Source organism: Urocitellus parryii, chromosome 5 (genome assembly GCF_045843805.1).
Source record: "Urocitellus parryii isolate mUroPar1 chromosome 5, mUroPar1.hap1, whole genome shotgun sequence".
Classification (NCBI taxonomy): domain Eukaryota; kingdom Metazoa; phylum Chordata; class Mammalia; order Rodentia; family Sciuridae; genus Urocitellus; species Urocitellus parryii.
In genome coordinates this window covers 16,466,784-16,485,572 of record NC_135535.1, presented here as the reverse complement: position 1 = coordinate 16,485,572, position 18,789 = coordinate 16,466,784, and the positions used below count along the sequence as shown (strand labels likewise).

Below are 18,789 nucleotides of genomic sequence, written 5' to 3'. Positions count from 1 at the left end.
AAAGTGGCAAATGTCCCTTTTCATAGCAGGAGGTAGAGTCTAAGGTTTAGGAGGAGGATTACCTACTTGCAGAAAAAGTTATATATGGATGCTTTCACACATGGCATGGGGTTGATAATGCCCATCTGATTTTTTTATGAGCATAACCACATTATGAAATCACTCCAGCAGCCCAGGGTTAGTGATGCGACTGTGAGAGAGGGAAAATGCTTGCTGATTTTAAATGCGTAACAATGTTAGACTGGGAAGGTGGAGGAGGAGAAACTATCAGGAACTATCACACAGTTCCCACAGCAATGTGCTTCCAAAGAGGTCAGTATCTGCATCACAGGGTGAAGGATGGATGTGTGTGTGCTAATTTAAGAGGCAGATGTCTGGGTCCAAGGCAGACTTACTGAATCTGAATTTCTGAGGATAAATCCCAGAATTCTGTACTTTTAATAAGGACCTCACTTAATTCTGATACTTATTAAAAGGTCCTAGTGATGCTGTACTGGATGGCTCCAAAGGATGCATTCCCATCATCCTCCAGATGCTACAGGGGTGCTGTTTGTATGCATTGCAATATGAATCGTGTCCCCTGGAGCTGTGTAATGTGGAGACCCTGCCTGAGTTTACTCTACCTTTGCTGCCATAGGCCTTCTCCTGGCACATGCTGTTTATTTCCAGTGACATTAATGCAATGAAGCACTCAGCACAATTTACCATGAGGAGCTGAGGGCCAAATCTCTACTTTTAATGGAAGAGCTGAAGTTGATCTTCTGCACCTCTCTGGCAGGCTATGGATGGTAAGAATTTCATTCTGTGCCAATAGATAGGAATTACTTCTAAGTTATTGTGCAGAGAGATCTGGGTCATGGTGTCTCACGACCTATGAGTACTCACTGGATGGCAAGACTGCCCCAATGCCAGGACAGTGCATTTCACGGGCATGTGGGACTCCAAAGGTATAATTTGTTCCAATTATTTTTTTTCCTTATTGGCTGTACATTTCAAAAGCAAGTGCTTTGGAGACTAAGGAGAGAGGAAGTTAGGAAATGCTGAACAAAATTGCTTTTACCCTGCACAAAATTGCTTTGCACAATCTCTGATCTAGTTTATTGATTCTTTCTTCAAACAAGTTCTACTCCATGACTCAAATGAACATTTTCTGGGCATCTATCAGAAAAATAATAGCTCACCTTGATGGAGAGCTTCCCATGCATTTGGGGTTCTGGATACGCAATGTCAAATAAAACCCTGATCTTGGTGAGTTGATATTTTAGTTGCGAGGATGGGGAGACAGGAGATAAACAAGACATAATGACACAAAATGGGAAGGAATGAGCCTGAGGTAGAGAGGGAGGAGGCAATAATTCTTCCTGAGAGCATAGGAGACTTGCCAAGAAAGGGACCTTTGATGGGCACGGATCCAAGGTTGGGTATGGAGGTCCTGGGTGGAGAAGGTGGAGGAAGGCACGCCTGGCTGGAACACCCATATGAGCAAAGATGTGGTGGAAACCCTTGGCTTAAAACACGTGCCCACGTGGAGGAGTGTCTGGAGTTGGGGCTGCAAAAGGAGGTAGGGGCAGATTGTGAAAGGACTTTGAAACCAGCTGGAGAGAGCGGCCTTTATCTTCTTGACAGTGGGGAGCCAAGGTCAGGTGTAAAGTTGAGTGATCTGATCAGATATGTTGAGACAGAAAGAGGACTTGGCATGAGCGCAGGGCATGGCTGCCTCTGCTCCTGGAATGCCACCCTGTTTTTTCCATCTGGCTGGCACCGTTCTTATTTAAAGATCTAGCTAGGGTCACCTCCTTTAGGAAGCCTTCCATGATCTTCTCCCCAGCATTGCTGCCAACCCCTCCTATGGGTCTCTGGCTATGAGTGTGATGGCACCTAGAACACTTTATTGCATGTTTGTTTCCCTGCCAGCCGGAGGGTTTGTTGGGGGTTGGTCTCCTTCAGTCTAGGAAGGTTCCAGCCCAAGACACTGTGTCTGAAATCATATTTTAAGATCTTCAAGATAGGAAACACTGTAGTAATTTAATAAGATTTTTTTTTGACGTCTGTTGTAGCAGTTAACGTTAGACAGTGATGTCTTCATTATCTCTCTGCACCTTGGCAGATTCCCGCCCCTCACAGGGTCTGCCTGAATTTGGAAATCAGTTCCTCTAGAAATCTGGTTTGAATCTGGGTTCCAAACACAAATAAAAGTCCCAATTCCGTTTGCTTTAGCTAATGATGAAGTGTCTCTGTCTCATCTTCAGGTTCCCTCCCTCTTTTCCGAGCAATTTAATCTTAACCATTAGAGGGTATTGTTTGGTTAGTCATGGCAACGAAGTCGTTTGATAGGCTGATTAGCAGCTTAGATGCAATATTGACATTCTGGCTGTGTCAGCCAACGCTTTGAGATTCTAGCATAAAGGTTTGACTGATTTTCATGTATTGCCCAAAACTTGGATACTAAGGGTCTTGTAGTTAGAGAAAAAAAAAATCTCCTTAGCATGGTAGAATATGTTGATTTGGTTTTCAAATATGTTTGTAAAGCAATGGTGAAATATGAGAATACAGCTCATTTGGTTTCATTTAAAGTAGTCCATGAAATAATAATCTGGGAGAGGGGAATTTCTTTGAAAAAAAAGAATTTTTTTTTTCAGGAGAAATGTGCACTTTAGAATTTCAACATCAAGTTTCTGTTTATTTCCCCACAAATATGTAGTTGCTAAAATCCCACTTTTAAAAATTGAACTTATAAAATAACAGTCTATTATAATAAAGATTTCCTACACATGCAGTGAAATCCTTGTTCTGGTTTTCCCTAAGATTGGATAGTATTTCATTATTTAAAATATTAGATCTAAAATTAAATTCAAGCAAAAGGACTATGTGTGTCTGAATGCTAAATTTGTAAGTGGATATATAACATTGAAGAGTCTTTCTGCATGTTTTTAAATCATTAAAGATTATTCAACCATGTTTTAAATCTTCAAGAATAATGTGTAAAAAAACATGTAAATGAAAGCTAGAGGAAAGAATCATGAATGTTTTCACCATAAAGAAATGGCAAATGTTTGCGGAGATAGGTTTACTTACCCCGATTTAAACATTACAGAATGTATACATGTAATAAAACATCACATTGTTTCTCCTTACATACATATGTACAATTTTTATGTTTTATGTATCAATTAAAGATGAGTCTAAATTTTAAAATATAAGCAAAAATATTTGGGGGCAGTTGGGTGTGGCAGTGTACCCCTTGTAACCCCAGTTACTTGGCAGGTTGAGGTAAGAGAATTGAAAGTTCAAGATTAGCCTCAGCAATTTAGCATGACCCTGTCTCAAAATGAAACACAAGAAGGGCTGGGGATGTAGCTCAGAAGAAAGCAACCCTGGGTTTCATCTCCAGTTAGCAAACAAACAAACAACAAAATAATACACATCACTTCTTGCCCATGGTTTGAGTTCTAGCTTGATCTCTAGCTTTGATCTTCTAGCTTGATCTCACGAGGGCCGACTCATCCACTTGGCACAGGCTAATCCAAGTCTATCACAGCCTGAACATCAGACACCCAAGCAAAACGCTCTCAGTTCCCTGAAGGAAAGGATCTTCTCTATGCAGTTTTCTTCCAAGAAGAGGACACGATGTTTCTTATTTTACAGGTGCAGTAAACCTTCTCGGTGCTGCTTTCGAGGTGCCTGGCAACAAGGATATCAACTTGCCTGTGGCAAATCTCTCCCTAGTTCCTCCCCATCACATTCACATTGTCAATAGCCGGAGATGGTAAACAAGCCCTCTAAACTCCAGATGCCAGTTGGACCTAATAAGCCAGGATAGGACAAGGCAACATGCAAGCCTTGATCACATCAAAACGTTACAGAACACCCTCCCCTCCCAACTTAAAATGCAACAACGCCTCCATTTATACGAACAGCCAGAATCGATAATCCCATAGAGACGGAAAGCAGGTCGGTGGCTGCTGGGCGACGCAAGAGGTCGGACTGCTGGACAGTGGCCAGGTCTCCTCCTGGGTGAGGAAGTGTTTTTGAAGTAACTGAACAGAGGGTGACGGCTGCACAACATGGAGAACATGACAAATGCCACTGGGTTGTCACTCTGGAAGGATTCATTTCAACTTAAAAAATGTGATAACGTCAGATCGTGAGGGCTGGCCATGTTGAGGGGTGAGGAAAAAGGATGATTTGCAGGGCAATCGACCGCCAGTTCAGAGTCTCCATCCCACTCCCTCCAGTTGAAGTTGGCCAACATCATAAAAACCACACATCGGTCTGCAGAAAACCCAGTCGATACGTGGTGTGGAGTAGAAACGGGATCCCTCCAGATGCCTGTCGGTGGGACACCAGCCCACAATTCCTGATCTGCCCTCTACTCTCAAATCCCAGGAAACTGGCTCAGCACATCTCTGTGCTCTCAAGGTTCTACCTGGGCCTTGCTTCTGAGCCTTGAAACCTGGCAACCTGAGGTGCCCGTGTCTGACTGCGACACAAAGCCAGGAAGTTTTAAGAACCATTGGTCTAGTTCCTTGCATCCTCAGATCTCAGTCTAAATGTCACCATTCCTATGTAAGTGTATCTCTACTTGTGTTTTTTTTTCCTTAAATTTTTTTATTTGTTCTTTTTAGACATACATGACAGCAGAGTGTATTTGGACATATTATACATACATGGAGTATAACTTATTCCCATCCTTGTGGTTGTACATGATGTGGTGTCCATTCCCTTCATTCTCTTTTGTCTAACCCAATGAACTTCTATTCTCCCAACACCTCTCTTATTGTGTGTTAGCATCCACATATCAGAGAGAACGTTCAGCTTTTTTTGTAGGGATTGGCTTATTTGACACATGAACAGATAATGAAAATACCGTATATGTACACAATGGAATATTACTCAGCCATAAAAAGACTTTATAACCTTTGCCAGTAAATGGATGAATCTGGAGACTATTGTGTTGAGTGAAATAAGCCAATCTGTTTGTGTCTTTAATTTTAGCCTGATATATGGCTAAACATCTTCATTGCACATACCCTACCTTGTGATTTTGGGGCATCTATTTGTATTTGTTATTATTATGTTGCCTGTCTCCTTCTCTAGAAGATGAACTGCCTGGTGGCATGGATAGAGGCTCCCAAATATTCCAGAGACTGTGCTTTGGTGCAAACATTGAGTGAGGTGCTAGAGAAACAACCCTGAGCAAAACCAGGCACAGAGGAGAGGGAAGGGCATTTGGGGAAGGGGAACAGCTTGTGCAAAGGCCCAGTGTTGGAGAGCACAAAGCTCTCAAGGAGCCAAAAAGGCACAGGAAGGAGGATGGCGGTAGGAGAGGTGGATAGAGGTTGGACCAGGCAAAACCTCATAGGTGCCATTAAGGACTATCTTTATCTTAAGAGCAATGGGAAGCCATAGAAGATTCTAAGGAAAATGGGAGGAAGTATTTTGATCAAATCTACATGCTGAAAAGCTACTACAGAGTGCCTGGAATGGGAAAGGGAGGGCTGACTGCCTTGGAGCCCCCAAGGTCTGCTCTCCCTTTCCTGGCTCTCGGTCCACGCAGTCTCGGTGGACAAGCAGTGAAAAGCCCGGGGCTAACTCCCGGTCTGTGACCAGACCTCTGCAGGCCTGTTGGCCTCTTTGCTTTTTTTCAAATGACAGCATTGGAGTCGGTGCTGTCCATATTGTACTGTCCACTGCTGTTTCAGCCACTCAGAAAATGCTCTTTCAAGTTCTGGGGCCTCGCCTGCTATTTAAGTCTTGGTGGCAGGCACAGCGTCCCCCACCCTGGGCCCATCTCCATTAAAGGAGGAAAGCTTCTCTTTCTCCCTGACCCCACAGAGCACTTGACCTTGTACTTTCCCTCCTGGGATTCTGAGAAGCCCATAAGAGCGGCACAAGGTTAAGTGGAGATGGGGTTGGGTCCGTGCCAGCAGCTGGGATGGGTGACAGCAGAGTGGCACTAGGGACAGGCACCGAGTGGCTGGCTGCATTGTTCCTCTCCTCCAGCCTCTTTTGCTCCTGGACTGTGTCCCACGCCTGGCCTCCCGGCCTTCTGTCAGGTCTGTGGATGGCCCGACAGCCTCACAGTGAGTTCTCCTCCTGCTGACGAAGCCAGTCAGTGTTTGTTGTTTGTACCCAAGTCTCCTGCCGGATATGTACAAAATAAAGGACAAAGATATTATGGAAACTCAAAATCAACGACAGCCGTCTCCCTTTATCTGCACGTGTACATTCTGAGACCTCCAGTGGATGCCTGAGACCACAAGCCCTTTTTTATGCTGTTTTTTTTTTCCCTGTACATACATACCGGTGATGGAGCTTTCATTTATAACTTAGGCATAGTAGGAGATCAACAACAATAAGTGATAACAAAGTAGGACAATATGATAATACACTGTGATAAAAGTAATGCCAACGTAGCCTCTCCTGCTCTCTCTCCTGTACTCGTCCTTGTTCTGGTGATGGAGTGAGACAAGTCCTGACCACAGGGGAGGGAAGTGCATGACATAGACACTGAGACACACTTAGGTTGCTATCGACCTTCTGACTGTATGTCATGGGGCTCATCCTGGCCAATGGAAAGGGGGGGGGGAGTGTACTTGGGTCCCTCCCAGCTTTCAAAGGCACAGAGTGGAGAAAAGCCTTTTAGATGCAGAGTATTGTAGCCATCTTGTCGCATGTCAACAGGGAAAAATAAAAATAAAACCAGGCTGCCAAACATTTTGTCGGGAGCCCTCTATGGGAAGGAACACGTAGGCTTACTTGGCTCCCTGTTCTGCTCTGGCCTTGTCTTTCCCATCAGATCCATTTCAGTCATGCGCCTCCAGACTCTTCTTCACACCAGATCAAGACAGCAAGGTACTGTGGTTTCACCGTCACAGAGAGAAGCTGACATCGACCCATCAGGAAGCGGGGCACGCAGTCATGATTTTCTTTTGACTATTTTTAGAAATATCTGAATGCAATGAGTCTTCATCCATAAAATAAGACAAAACAAAAATAAATCCCTAAACAGGAAAAAAGGTGACCCTAGATTTACTCTTCACTCCACATTATTTTTCTTAAATGTTTAGTTGTAAATGGACACAGTACCTTTAAATTTTTATTTAGTTATTTTTATTTCATACTGAGGATCAAACGTTGTGCCTCACATGAGCCAGGCAAGTGCTCTACCACTGATCCATAACCCCAGTCCCCACGCCACATTATTTTTTGTATATTTGCATCTTATTGGGAACTTTTCATACTCATCAAATGACCTTGCACTGCCCTCTGTATACATTTTAACTCCTTACCAGGCCCAGTCACACCTGGAGTGATCTGACCTACCTCTTGGCTCCCCACCCCCACCTCTGCTCTGGCCCAGCCTCCGGCCTTTTTCCTGTTTAAAAAACATACCCAGCATGCTCCTGCCTCAGGGCTCTTGCACTAGCTATTCTCTTTGCCTGGAATGCTCTTTCCTTGAGTTGTCACATGTCTGATATTTTGTCATCCATCATATCTCAGTTAAATACCCTTACTTGGCTACCCCATATAAAATAGCACAAGATTTCTCTCCTACTCCTGGTCTCCTAGTCCAGTGACATGCTTCATTTTTTCCTATGGCACTTATAGAATCTGAATTGATCTTATTTTATTTTATTTTGATCTGTCTCCTCCCACTATATTTTTTCCTCTCCTTCTAGTTCATGGCCACATGTACTAGAAGCATGTAAAGAAGTAGCTGGCACAAAGGAGATCCTGAATAGTGTTTGTTGAAACAATGCATAGATACATACTCTGTAACCTTGGAGCATGTTAGTGACAGGGGTCAATGCCCTCCAACCGAGAACACAGGGAACACATTTGTAGTTGTCAAATTGGGTTTATTGCTGCTCACTGCAGTTAAAACAAGACAAAACAAAACACAACATGAGGATCCATGAAGTATCTTCGTAGGAGGATGTTAGGAAAGAATTGATAGAATTTAAATTCCTTTTAGGTGATTTTTGGTTGGGATTTAAGGAAAACTTAAATTTTTTCTGTATTGGATATCATCAGGAAGCAAGGATAATTCCATGGATAATCTCAATAAATCTCATCTACAGGCGGAAAGACTGAAACTGGTAAAAACAAACAAATAATCATAGGTAAAGTAGCAGCATTCATATTTCCAGGGTGGGGCTTGTTGGGGGTTCTTGTGGTTGGCATAGTGACTTTCTTTGTGTCAGTGCTTAGACAACATTACTGAGTCTTGTTTTTTTTTTTTTTAAATCTCACTCCATCAATTAGAGATTGGCCTTGTGTGATATCATGTTTTGTGAAACCACATTCAATAGAAGAATGCAAAGGTCTAGTTAAGTCAAGTCAGTTTCTGGATGACAGAATTTGTTTTCCTCTTTCTTACAGGTGTAGGAGGGCCAAAGTCTATTATCAGACCGCATAGAAATAAGCAAGATTATTTCTTTTGGGGACCCTCCAATTGTGGACTTGTATTGGGGTGATCTTTGAATCAAGACAGCTGAGGTCAAGGTAAAGAAGCAATATTTCTAGAAGTCAACTGAAAAAAAAAAACACCTTTGTCCAAGAATTAATATCATCTCAGTGCATGGCCATGTATACCTAATTTTCAAATGGAGGATGGCTTATCTCTGTATCCTGAATGATAGGATAACCAAGTCCTCATCACAACCTGTCTTCCTGGTGAGACTGTTTCGAATACATTTCTATCCCCAGGACTTAACAAAGGACTTGGCACAGGCTAGGCTCTCTAAAATATTGAATTTAAAATGGAGCTTTAATTCTTGGCTTGAATTCCCTTCACAAGCCATTTATTGAGTCTACGTTATGAGCCAGAAGAACACTGAAATATCCTAGTCCTCACCTCCAAGGTATTTGCATTTACTCTTAATAGATTTAAGACTGAGGATAACAGCTGGCATTAAAGGTCAGGCACTATGTTGGGTGCTTTACAGGTTTACCATTCTGCAGGTATCAGCAGGCAGGGCAGGGCTTGTAACCTAGACAGCCTGACTCCAACAGTACTTGCCCAACACACTTCTGTCATCAACTCAGGGCGCTGGTCACTGAAGTCGTGACAAACATTTATTTTAAAGTGGAGTATGTTCATGTGACCAACCTGGGAAAGAACTTGTTCTCCTCTTGGCAACGATGGATGGGGGAATAGAGCTGCATTAGCTTTGTGTTAAAGCAGGAGAGAGTCTTGTTTGGGGCTTCAGTTCTGAACATCATTGAGTCAATCACCTCCACTGGGCATCCACGAGGCTCAACACAGGTGCTCCCCGCAACTTCCTCTGCCCCCCACATCCTGGGGCAGGGAGGGGAAGTGAGGAAATAAAACAGCAGGCAAAGAGGAAGTGGAGGGTGTGCAGGTGGGCACCCCCCGCCTCGCCGCCCCGCCCGCGCCGGCCACGCCCTCTGCCCCCGAACCCACTTTAAACTCCCGCCCCCTCTTAACAACCACCAATGAGCGGCCGAGGAGCGCGCAGGAGGCTGCGGATTGGCCGGAGCCGCGGTTGCCGGGGTGACGGGTGGGTCCGGCGGGGGTCCCCCGGCGGGGCGGGGTGGGGCGGGGGTGCCCGGCGATTTCCGTCCCGCCCTCCCTCGCCCCCCGGCGACAGGAGGGGCGTCCCCCGAGCGTCCCCCGCGCGTCCCCCCCTCCCGCCCGCTTGCCGGCTTCCAGCTCGGGGCGCGCCACCCTCCGTCTGGTCTCCGCCCCCAGGACCCGCGGCCGCCAGCTCCTGAGCGCGGCTTCCCGGGCCAGCGGCGCGATGGGCTGCGGGAACTCCACCGCTACCAGCTCGGGCGCGGGCCGAGGTGAGCGCGGCGGCTGGGCGCGGCGGGGTCCTGAGGGCGAGGCCGGGGCGAGGTGGCGGGAAGGAGCGGAGCGGAGACCCGGGGTGGGGGTGCACGGCCCCTCGACCCGTCCCCATTTTCGGGACCCGGGCAGATCGCCGGTTTCTGGAAACACCAAAGCCCGGCGCGGGGGCGGACACGCCTGGACCGCGCGAGCCTGCGGGCGAGCCGCGGAGGGCGCGCGGGAGGGAGGACGGTGGCGGGGGTCCCTGGCAGGGGGTCAGGGCTCACACCCTTCGGGGCGAGGGTTCCCTGACGTGACCCGCGGTCCGCTCCCTGCACCTCCGACTCTCGCTCCTTCGGGCCTCGCCCCCCAGCCCCTCGGATCCGGGACCGGGCACCTGGAAAAGTGCCGCAGAGCGAGTCAGGACTTTCGGGTGGACGATGGGTTGGGATGCGGTGCGGGTGGGGTGGAGGAGAGCTGAGAACCGGGCTCCAGAAATGCATCCCGCTTCGGTGCAGCTGATGCCCCACTGGGTTGCTGTTAGGATCTCTCTGAGAAGCTGCAGTAGCACGATGTGTGTGGCAGAGCTTCAGTATCAGCAGTTCCCTTGATGGCGTTTTTCCTTTAAGCACGTACGGAAACTTCGTTTTACACCACTTCATTTTGGTGATTGGCAGGCAGGTCTAGATCCTGACCAGGCTTTGGGTCAAGTGATGATTCTAAAACTCAACTCTTCCCTTTAACCCAATTGGTGTCACCCGATTTAAGATAGTTTGGATCTGTCTTGAGTAGTATCTGCTACCTCTTTTAGTGTCGTTTTGGATGAGAACTCCTCTCCTAGCTCCTCCACTTGAGTCAGTCGCTACATCCTGCCCTAACCAGCAAATGCAAACAGCAGTCTGTTACTGCAGTATTTCTTAGGCGGTCATGGATGCCCTGTCAATGACTTTGTAACCTTGGACTTGTCACTTCCCTTAACCTACACCTGAAGCCTTGTTTATTTTAAAGTTTATTTGGGCATTCACATGATAGGAGCAAGAGTGGAAATCTGCTTAGTTAATTGGCCAAGTTTGTTTTTCCTTCTTGGCTTTAGATGATCATATACGTGGAATATTCATTTTTAAGAGAAGGAGCTAGTCCTAGAGATTGAATGGGATTCTAGTCCTAGAGATTGAATGAGCCTAGGTAGTGTTTCATTGAAAGGTTTATCTGTTACACGTAATCTTTACCATCTTAAATTAAAATCTATCCTTGTGATATACAGAGATCTACCGGGGAGCAAATCTTTTAGAATCATATAACAGTGAGAAGCTGGTTAATTTAGTTAGTGCCTTATGCTAATGGTGGCAAGGACAGGATTCAAAGCTCTATATGGAAACCTGGAACAGTGTCAAGGCCACACCCACACAGAGAACTGTGTCTCTCAACCTACCAGACCTTCTGGCCCCATGCTATCCACTTCAAGGATACCCTACTGTAAAAAAGGTTGAGAACAATTATCCATGCTAAAAATAAAGTGTAGGAAGGATTTGAGACAGATTTCATTAAAAGGTTGCTTAGTTTATTCACTTTTATTTTTTATTAATGAATTATTTGTCAGGTTTGGAGTTAGATGGGGGAATTCCATTGCTAAATGAAAATCAGAATAATGGTAAGGTATGGTAAGGTAGCTCTGAAGTGTTAACATTAAGGATATTTGAATATTTTATTTTAATATTTCTCAGTCAAATGTTTTATTGACTTTTTCTTTTTTTGTAATAAGAGTATTAGGTAAAGGGAGTTATACTTACATTGACAAAAACCACTCCAAGGGCACATTTTTATGCAGTGCCTTGTTTTGGTTTATGAAGGACAAAGCATATAAGACCATGTTGTTCTCTCCTCTAAGCCTGCTCTTTGCTCAAAATCACATTATGTTCAGAGAAGAGCGAGATAGTGAGGGCAGACGGTAGACCATGAAGGAAAGCATTGTGAGCAGAGGGTTGCTGCCTTACCTCTTTAGAGGATCTGCTCCTGCCTTTGAGAAGTCGTTCCCAAGCATTTCCCTGCTGTGTGTCCATTTGGCTGGCTTTGGGATTTGGTCATTGTTATTTTCTGTCTGCTGATTGTAGGAATTAAGTTTCAGAAAGGAAATGCATCGAGATAAGAGAGAGATGGGTCAGAAGAGTCCACCACAATGCAGAGTCTTAACTCTGTCCACACCGTGAGCTCTGACACCAACACCGTACAGTTTATTGACCAATCTGCAAAGTTGCCCTGAACCCAAGTGCTGTGAAATGTGGTAAATCCATGTTGTCCCTGTCCTCTAGGTACTTACAGAGCACAGCTTCAGAAATCTTCCAGGAGTCCTAAAGTTCGGTAGCTGTACGGAGGAAAAAAGTGCAAAGGAGGGTGGTGGAAAGGGTGCTGAGCTCAAAGCTTGCAGATGGAGGCTTCCTCTTGGCATTGGCACCATGCTGGTTGTTTCCTGTGGGCATTTCAATTTGCTTTTCTGAGCTTCAGTTCCTTCATGTATGCAATGGGAATAATTCTGTGTGCCCTGCTTCATGGGGCTCATGTGAAACTTGGAATCAGATAATGTGGAATAGCACTCTATAAAAGATAACTGCCATTTTGTAGTAAAAAAACAATATATCATGTTGAAGATGAGGTGACTTTCCTTGAATATTTTTCTATAAGAAAATGGCAAATCTACATTTGTGCATTAACACTTTTATGTAGTGATCCCCAAACCAGAAATCGCCATTATAAGCCCTGTTTTATCCTCTAAGCAATTCAGATAAACCCAGATACTTGTTTCTCCTTTTTCTGAGCTATCTGGATAGTTGCCTTACTTTGCTTTTGGCTAATGAACTTGGTTAATATGATAGATTGATGTGCAGTAATGTGCTTGAGTAAACTTGATTTCATTGCCCACATCAAGGGAGAAAGTGATGTGTGTTAAAATGGTCCAGTGACATAAAGAAAGTGAAATGGGTCTTCAGGGTAGACTGACCCCTTTGGGAGATTGCTAACGCAACTTCTGCATGGTCCAGTCCTGTGGGCAGAGCTCCCTGCCGGGAACTTTTAGGGCAGGGGTTGGGGTAGCCAGCAATGGATGACTGTGTTATCATCAGGGTGTCCAGTCGGAGTCCAGGTCCTTGGTGTCCTGAATAAAGAATTGAGCAAGACATACACAACTGAAGACGAAGTACAGATTTATTGAAGGTGAAGGTGAAAGTAGCATTCTGGTAAGTAGAGCGGTTCAGTGCCCCAGTGTCTGGAAATTAGTGTCTTACTTGCTGAGTTGTGAGGCCCTCTTCCCTATATAGACCTGATTGAAGACTTTACCCCACTTGCCCCATTGGTTACCTTATGAAACCTAATTAGAATATTGTCCAAATACCCCACATTGGTTACTTTAGAAAACCTAATTTGAATACTGCCCACTTTACCCTCACTGGTCATTTTAAAATTCTGAACCTGTGGCAGGAGTTGTCATGGTGATAAGTCCTCAGTGGTGGGAGTTGTCATGGTAATGGGACTTATCTGAAACAGGGACCTAACTTGTCTCTTTGTTTTGTCCTCCAGCGACATTCTTCTTATACCTTCCCTTCACCACCTTGGTGTTCCTGAGCTCCTGCCTAACAATTGTACAATGCAATCAAATTTATTTGCTGTTGACAAGCTGACAGTCTAGGTAGAGAGATTAAGCACATAGGAACAATTGCAAAGCAATGTAGAGTAGAATACACCTTGAACCTCCAGGTGCCCAGAAGGTGTTAAATGACCAATAATCAGAGAAGGCTTTCTGGAGGAGGAGGTGAGTTATTAGCCCATGAGGGAGTGGAAGAACCCTTTTGAGTGCTCAAGAGCTCTCCATTTTAATATGATCATTCTCTCAAAAGTAGGGATTTGATCTTTCCCAGCCTAGAACTATAAAGTAGGGTGGCTTCTTATCTTTTCCTTTTGTGAGGACTCAGAACATTTTTCCTGCATCGCCTTGTCTAGATCTTAGACTTTGATCTGTGGAGATTAAATAGTCTATTTAATGTGTCACATTTACTATAAGGCATACAGCTTTTGTGTCTCCCCTCCCCAGTCCCATCAGATGCTCTCTATCTTCTTGTTTTCCCTTGAGCTACCCATTAACAAGGCAGAAAAGTGAGCAGCTCTGCGTTTTGACCTCATGAAGTACAACAGGTCACTCAGTCGTGTTCACACAGCCACAGAGACAGCTTTGTAATATCCACCCAAATCCTTTTTCATGTAGACCAGGAGGCCCCTTAAAAATTTAAATGATTCAACTATCTCCAGTACCCTTTTATAATGCAGAATAATTATTTGCCTGCAGGAGAGTTATTTTAGTTGGCAATATTTTGTTGAATTGGTTAGTTGTAGGTTTTGCCAGAGATATGTAATTGGCAACTATCTGACTGTAATTTTGTGGGCAGTTTATTGTTTCTATAATGGTTCTTCTACTATTTATATAACAATAGAGCATTAGAGGGGGAGGAGGAAGAAGAGGAACAGGAGCTTAACAATTATTTATCTTACTTTATCAGTGTACCCAGGGAGTTAATAGATTCCTTTTGGGTCCAGTTATTTAGATTAGTTATTTCCTGGTCTTCAATTACTAGATAATTATATTCTCTATAGCTACATTGGTTCAGCCTTAATTGACATCTGTAGATGGTTTGGTAGTATTGGAATGAAGCACCTGTACCTAGCATTGGTCTATGCCTTGTGGGGAAATAATATAAAATTTTGTTGATATCATCAAAGAAATCATTTGTATCTTGTATTACTCCCTCTTCCCCTCACCTAGAAATAGAAAGAAGGTCACTCTCTTCCTTTTTGCCCTGCTGAGCTCCCTCTTATCTTTTCTCTGAATTACCTTTTGCGGGGAGCTGACATTTTGTTTCATATCTCATGTGTCCCCTCCCCCACGCAGGCCCACACAGGTGAGCCCACACAGGCTATTCACAGTGGTCCCCAGCCTCTAGACTCATTGCCATACTTTTAGTGGAATTTATTTTTCCTTGGCTTTCAAAAAAATATTTGTTGAATGAATGAGTATGTATATCTAAGAAACGAGAGAAAATGAAGAGGTAACTGTCATTGATGTAGGAATTGAGAGGATGAAATAAAACCTTAAGCAGCAGGGAAACCCGCTTGGGAGAAGTGGATCTTGATTTGACTTTGAAGAATAGGTAGGATTTAGACAAGGAGAATCAGGAAGGGCTTGCTGTGTGTGTGTGTGTGTGTGTGTGTGTGTGTGTGTGTGTTTGCTGGAAATCAAACCAGGCCTCCTGCATGCTGCGTCCTTAGCTGGAAGGCGTTTTTAGGGCTCTGTGAAGTCCCAGTGGGACTGGTGCATTTTCTGGTGCTGAGAAGTCTGGCTTGGCTGGCTTTGGTACTTCATGGTGGTGGCTGGGAATGGGAAGGAAGCAAGGATGTTCAGAATAGGGGCAAGGAGGCTGGAGAGGCAGTGTATTTCAGAATTGAGAGTGGGCTTTGGAGCCAGGAGGTCTAAGTTTGAGATCTGCTTTTGCTGTTCATCTGCTATGTGACCTTGGGTAACTGCTTAAGTTGTCTGTTCCATAATTTCCTCAATTGTAAAATGGGGTGCAAGAATAGAACCTACTAAGATTAAATGAGATAGTCTATATCAGCTGCTTGGAACAATGCCTCACACAGTGCAGATACTCCTGTGCTGTTACTGTAGGGAAGCCTGTGTCCCTGTAGGCTGTAATGTATAGGGAAAGACATTTGTGACTGGTGTGGAAGGAGAGTGAGCTGCCGAAGGTGTGTGCCTACAGAAGAGGTGGAACCAAAAGCTGCGTTTGGATTCCTCAGACCGCTGAGGGCCTGGGTCCTGCTCCGGTGGGAGGCCTTGAAGTCAGAGACACAGGCAGACAGGCTGCGGGTGTGTGTTGGAGGAGGAGGGAGATGTAAAAATGAGCTCAACCATCACAGCCTGGGTGACCAGGAGCAGGTTGCTGCTCACTAGGGGCAAGGTAGGGAGGGGCAGGTGACCAACATGCTCTTGGAAGTACCACGTTGAAAGTGATGACAAATGCATGGTGGGGGGACGCCTCTGCTCTGCATTATCACCGCGTGACACATTCTGGAGGTTCTGTGTGTTACCCACATGCTACAGCTCCCCAGACTGGATGTTGCAGCCGTGTGAATGGTTCGAAAGGTGTCCTAGAGTTTCTCCATCTGCCGTGAGCCACTTACTTGCAGTTCAGTATAGACATGGCATCAGTCACATTATAGCAGCCAAGGGTCTGCACGTTACCTATGGGGGTACTCATTATCCGGCTGCCTTTGTGTTTAATTTTTATGACCTAAAATAGAACTGCTCAGCAAAGACAACCTGTAAGCAAAGAGATTTTCTGCAAGAGCTTTCATAGTCATTGGCAGCGTTTTTGATTTCTAGGACACACTGACCTGAAATGTTTTTTCCATTATTTGAAGAAATGACTTATGAATCTGTATTCTCAAAAATAAACACCACTCGGGGTATACTAATGAGCTGTGTTGTTCCATTTCTTTTGGCCAAACTGAGACTATGACATAGTTTTAGAACTATTATGGGTCAAAGGCGCCCATAGAAAACTGTCAGAATTAAAGAGAATTTTGTTTATTTTTCTGTAGTTGTGTTTATACAGTTGTCAGTGAGACTTTTTCTTTTATAAAATGAGTAGAACATTCCTACATGTTTTTATTATTTCCCATAAGAACCATAGCCATTTCTTATTTTTTAATGCTCTAAGAAGAGTGATTTGTAAATCTTGAGTATTTTTTTTTTTTATAAATTCCTGATGTACATTATTTTTGGTGCATGTCTGCCTGTGTATATGTGTATGTGTGAGTCATCACCACTGAGTTTGAAGAATGAAATATCACAACATATAATTTAGCAATTTATTTTCCAGTGAATATTTCTAGTATATTTCAAAAAAGGTTTGCTGTAGTAGTCTGTTTTTTCAAATGTAAAATCATGTGTTCTTTTAAAAGAAGTAAGGGACTGGAGTTGTAGTCAGTGGTAGAGTGCTTGCCCAGCATGAGTGAGGCACCACCAAAAAAGAAAGTATTTTTCTTAGAATTTGGCTTGTGTGAGGAACTTCTCCCATTAGTGAGTGCGCGAATGTGGATGATACTGAAGGCGTTCTGGGCAGTGTGACTCACTCCTCCTAACTTACAAGGCAGACTGATGAGTCTCAAAGGAACATCTGCCCATTGGAACAAAGATGATGTGTAGCTCTACTTAAAATTACCCAACCCTGCAGCTGGCTTGCTTAAATCATTGGCTGGGAATACATTTTGTGTTTTGGGATGTATGATATGTCATGTTACATTTGGTCCCCCTCCCATGTTAATTTTGCCGTGTTTCTTTTCACCCTAGAATTTCTTTTTCTCAAGGAGGGGGATGGCAGGGTAAGAAGTAGTAGTCTATAGAACAGTGGTCCCTGTAAAGATACGTCCATGCCCTCATCCCTGGACTGTGTGAATGTGACCCTATTTGGATAGAGGGTCTTTGCCAGTGTAATTAAGTGGAGTATTTTGAGATGAAAAGGTGATACTGTGTGATCTGGGTGGGCCCTAAATCAAGTGTCCTCCTAAGAGACCGAAGAGAAGACAGACACAGAGAGGAGGAGGTGCTGTAAAGATGGAGAGAGAGCAGAGACCATGCAGCCACTGGCCAAGGAGTGCCCAGCAGTGCCCACTGCCCCAGAAGCAGGGAGAGGCAGGCGGGGTTTCTCCCGGGGACTGTGGCTGAGGAGGTCCATTCTGGCTGACTCCTGGATTTATTGCTCCTGGCCTTGGGACGTGTGAGGGCTTATATTCCTGCTGTTTTAAGCCACCCAGTTTGTGGTGGTTTGTTATAGCAACCCAGGAAACTAATACAGAAAGCTCTTTTCTGCAGTTGTTCAGGAATGCACAAAATTAGCATAGAGGAAAATATTGTTAGAAGCTCTGGATCTGGAGTGTGAAGACTACTTGCTGACAGAAGTACAGCATGGTTAAATCTCAGTGGACTTCACGGCTGGTCAGTTCCCGTGAGGGTCCTACATTTTTATGTGAAGCATGAAGAAATGAGAGTTTCTTTCTTCCTGACACCAGCTGATGCCCCACCACCCCCCCGAGTGTCCTGTCGTGCAGTTAGGTTCTGATGCTGACTGCCCAGGGTTCATGGCGGACTCCAGGGCCAAAGCACTGTCCACTAGACTGCAGAAGTATGGGGCCTCCTGTTACCCACACTTTGTCAGCGTGGCTGCCAGTTTGGGAGTTCCACGCCCCCCTCTTCAGGTTTGGTACTTTGCCAGAGTGGATTACAGAACTCAGGAAGGTGTTCTACACATTCTGTCACAAAGGACACAAATAAACAGGTCACGGGGCGAGGCCTGGAAGTGTCTGAGCACAGGCCCTTTGTTCCCTCCTGGCCCGTGGAGGTGCTCACCAACGGGGCAGCTCCCTGAAGCGGGGCCTTTTTTGGAGGTTTTTCTGGAGGCTTCCTCACACAGTCACGATCGATGAAGTCATCGGCCATCGGGATTAACTTCTCTCCAGCCCCCTCTCCTCCCTATGGATTGGGAGTGGGGCTCAAAGTTCCACCTTCTCATCAAGCCTTGGTCTTTCTGGGGTCCAGCTGCCATCCTGAGGCTCTCTAGGGACTTGGCAAGAGTCACCCTTGTCAACCTTTATCAGGTAGGAAACTCCCAGGGTTTGGGGAGCTCTTCTGTGGCGTTCCAATATCAGATTAAGTTTTTTGAATGCTGGAGCAAATTGAGTTTGCTACGTATTTTGAAGTAACTGAGACTTTTTTGACTTTGAGGCTCATGGATAAAATAATAAAGTCTTTTAAAGTGTATAAAGGGTAATAAACATGATCATAATGAAATGAAGTGATATTGTGAGCAACCAATGATGTTTAAGTTTTAAAGAAATAGGTAATTTCAGAAGGAAATGTTATTCCTTAGACATCCAATGTATTTACAGTTCTT

General features: G+C 44.7%; 1 protein-coding gene across 1 annotated transcript in view; it reads left to right on the top strand.

The window, feature by feature from the left end:
• Window positions 1–9,740: 9,740 nt before the first annotated feature.
• C5H12orf75 (chromosome 5 C12orf75 homolog) overlaps window positions 9,741–18,789 on the top strand; it is a 41,856-nt gene continuing 32,807 nt past the window's right edge. The window contains exon 1 of the mRNA XM_026398973.2: window positions 9,741–9,813. Coding sequence (XP_026254758.1) covers window positions 9,768–9,813 — 46 coding nt within the window. The 5' untranslated portion in view covers window positions 9,741–9,767. The remainder of the gene's footprint in view (window positions 9,814–18,789) is intronic.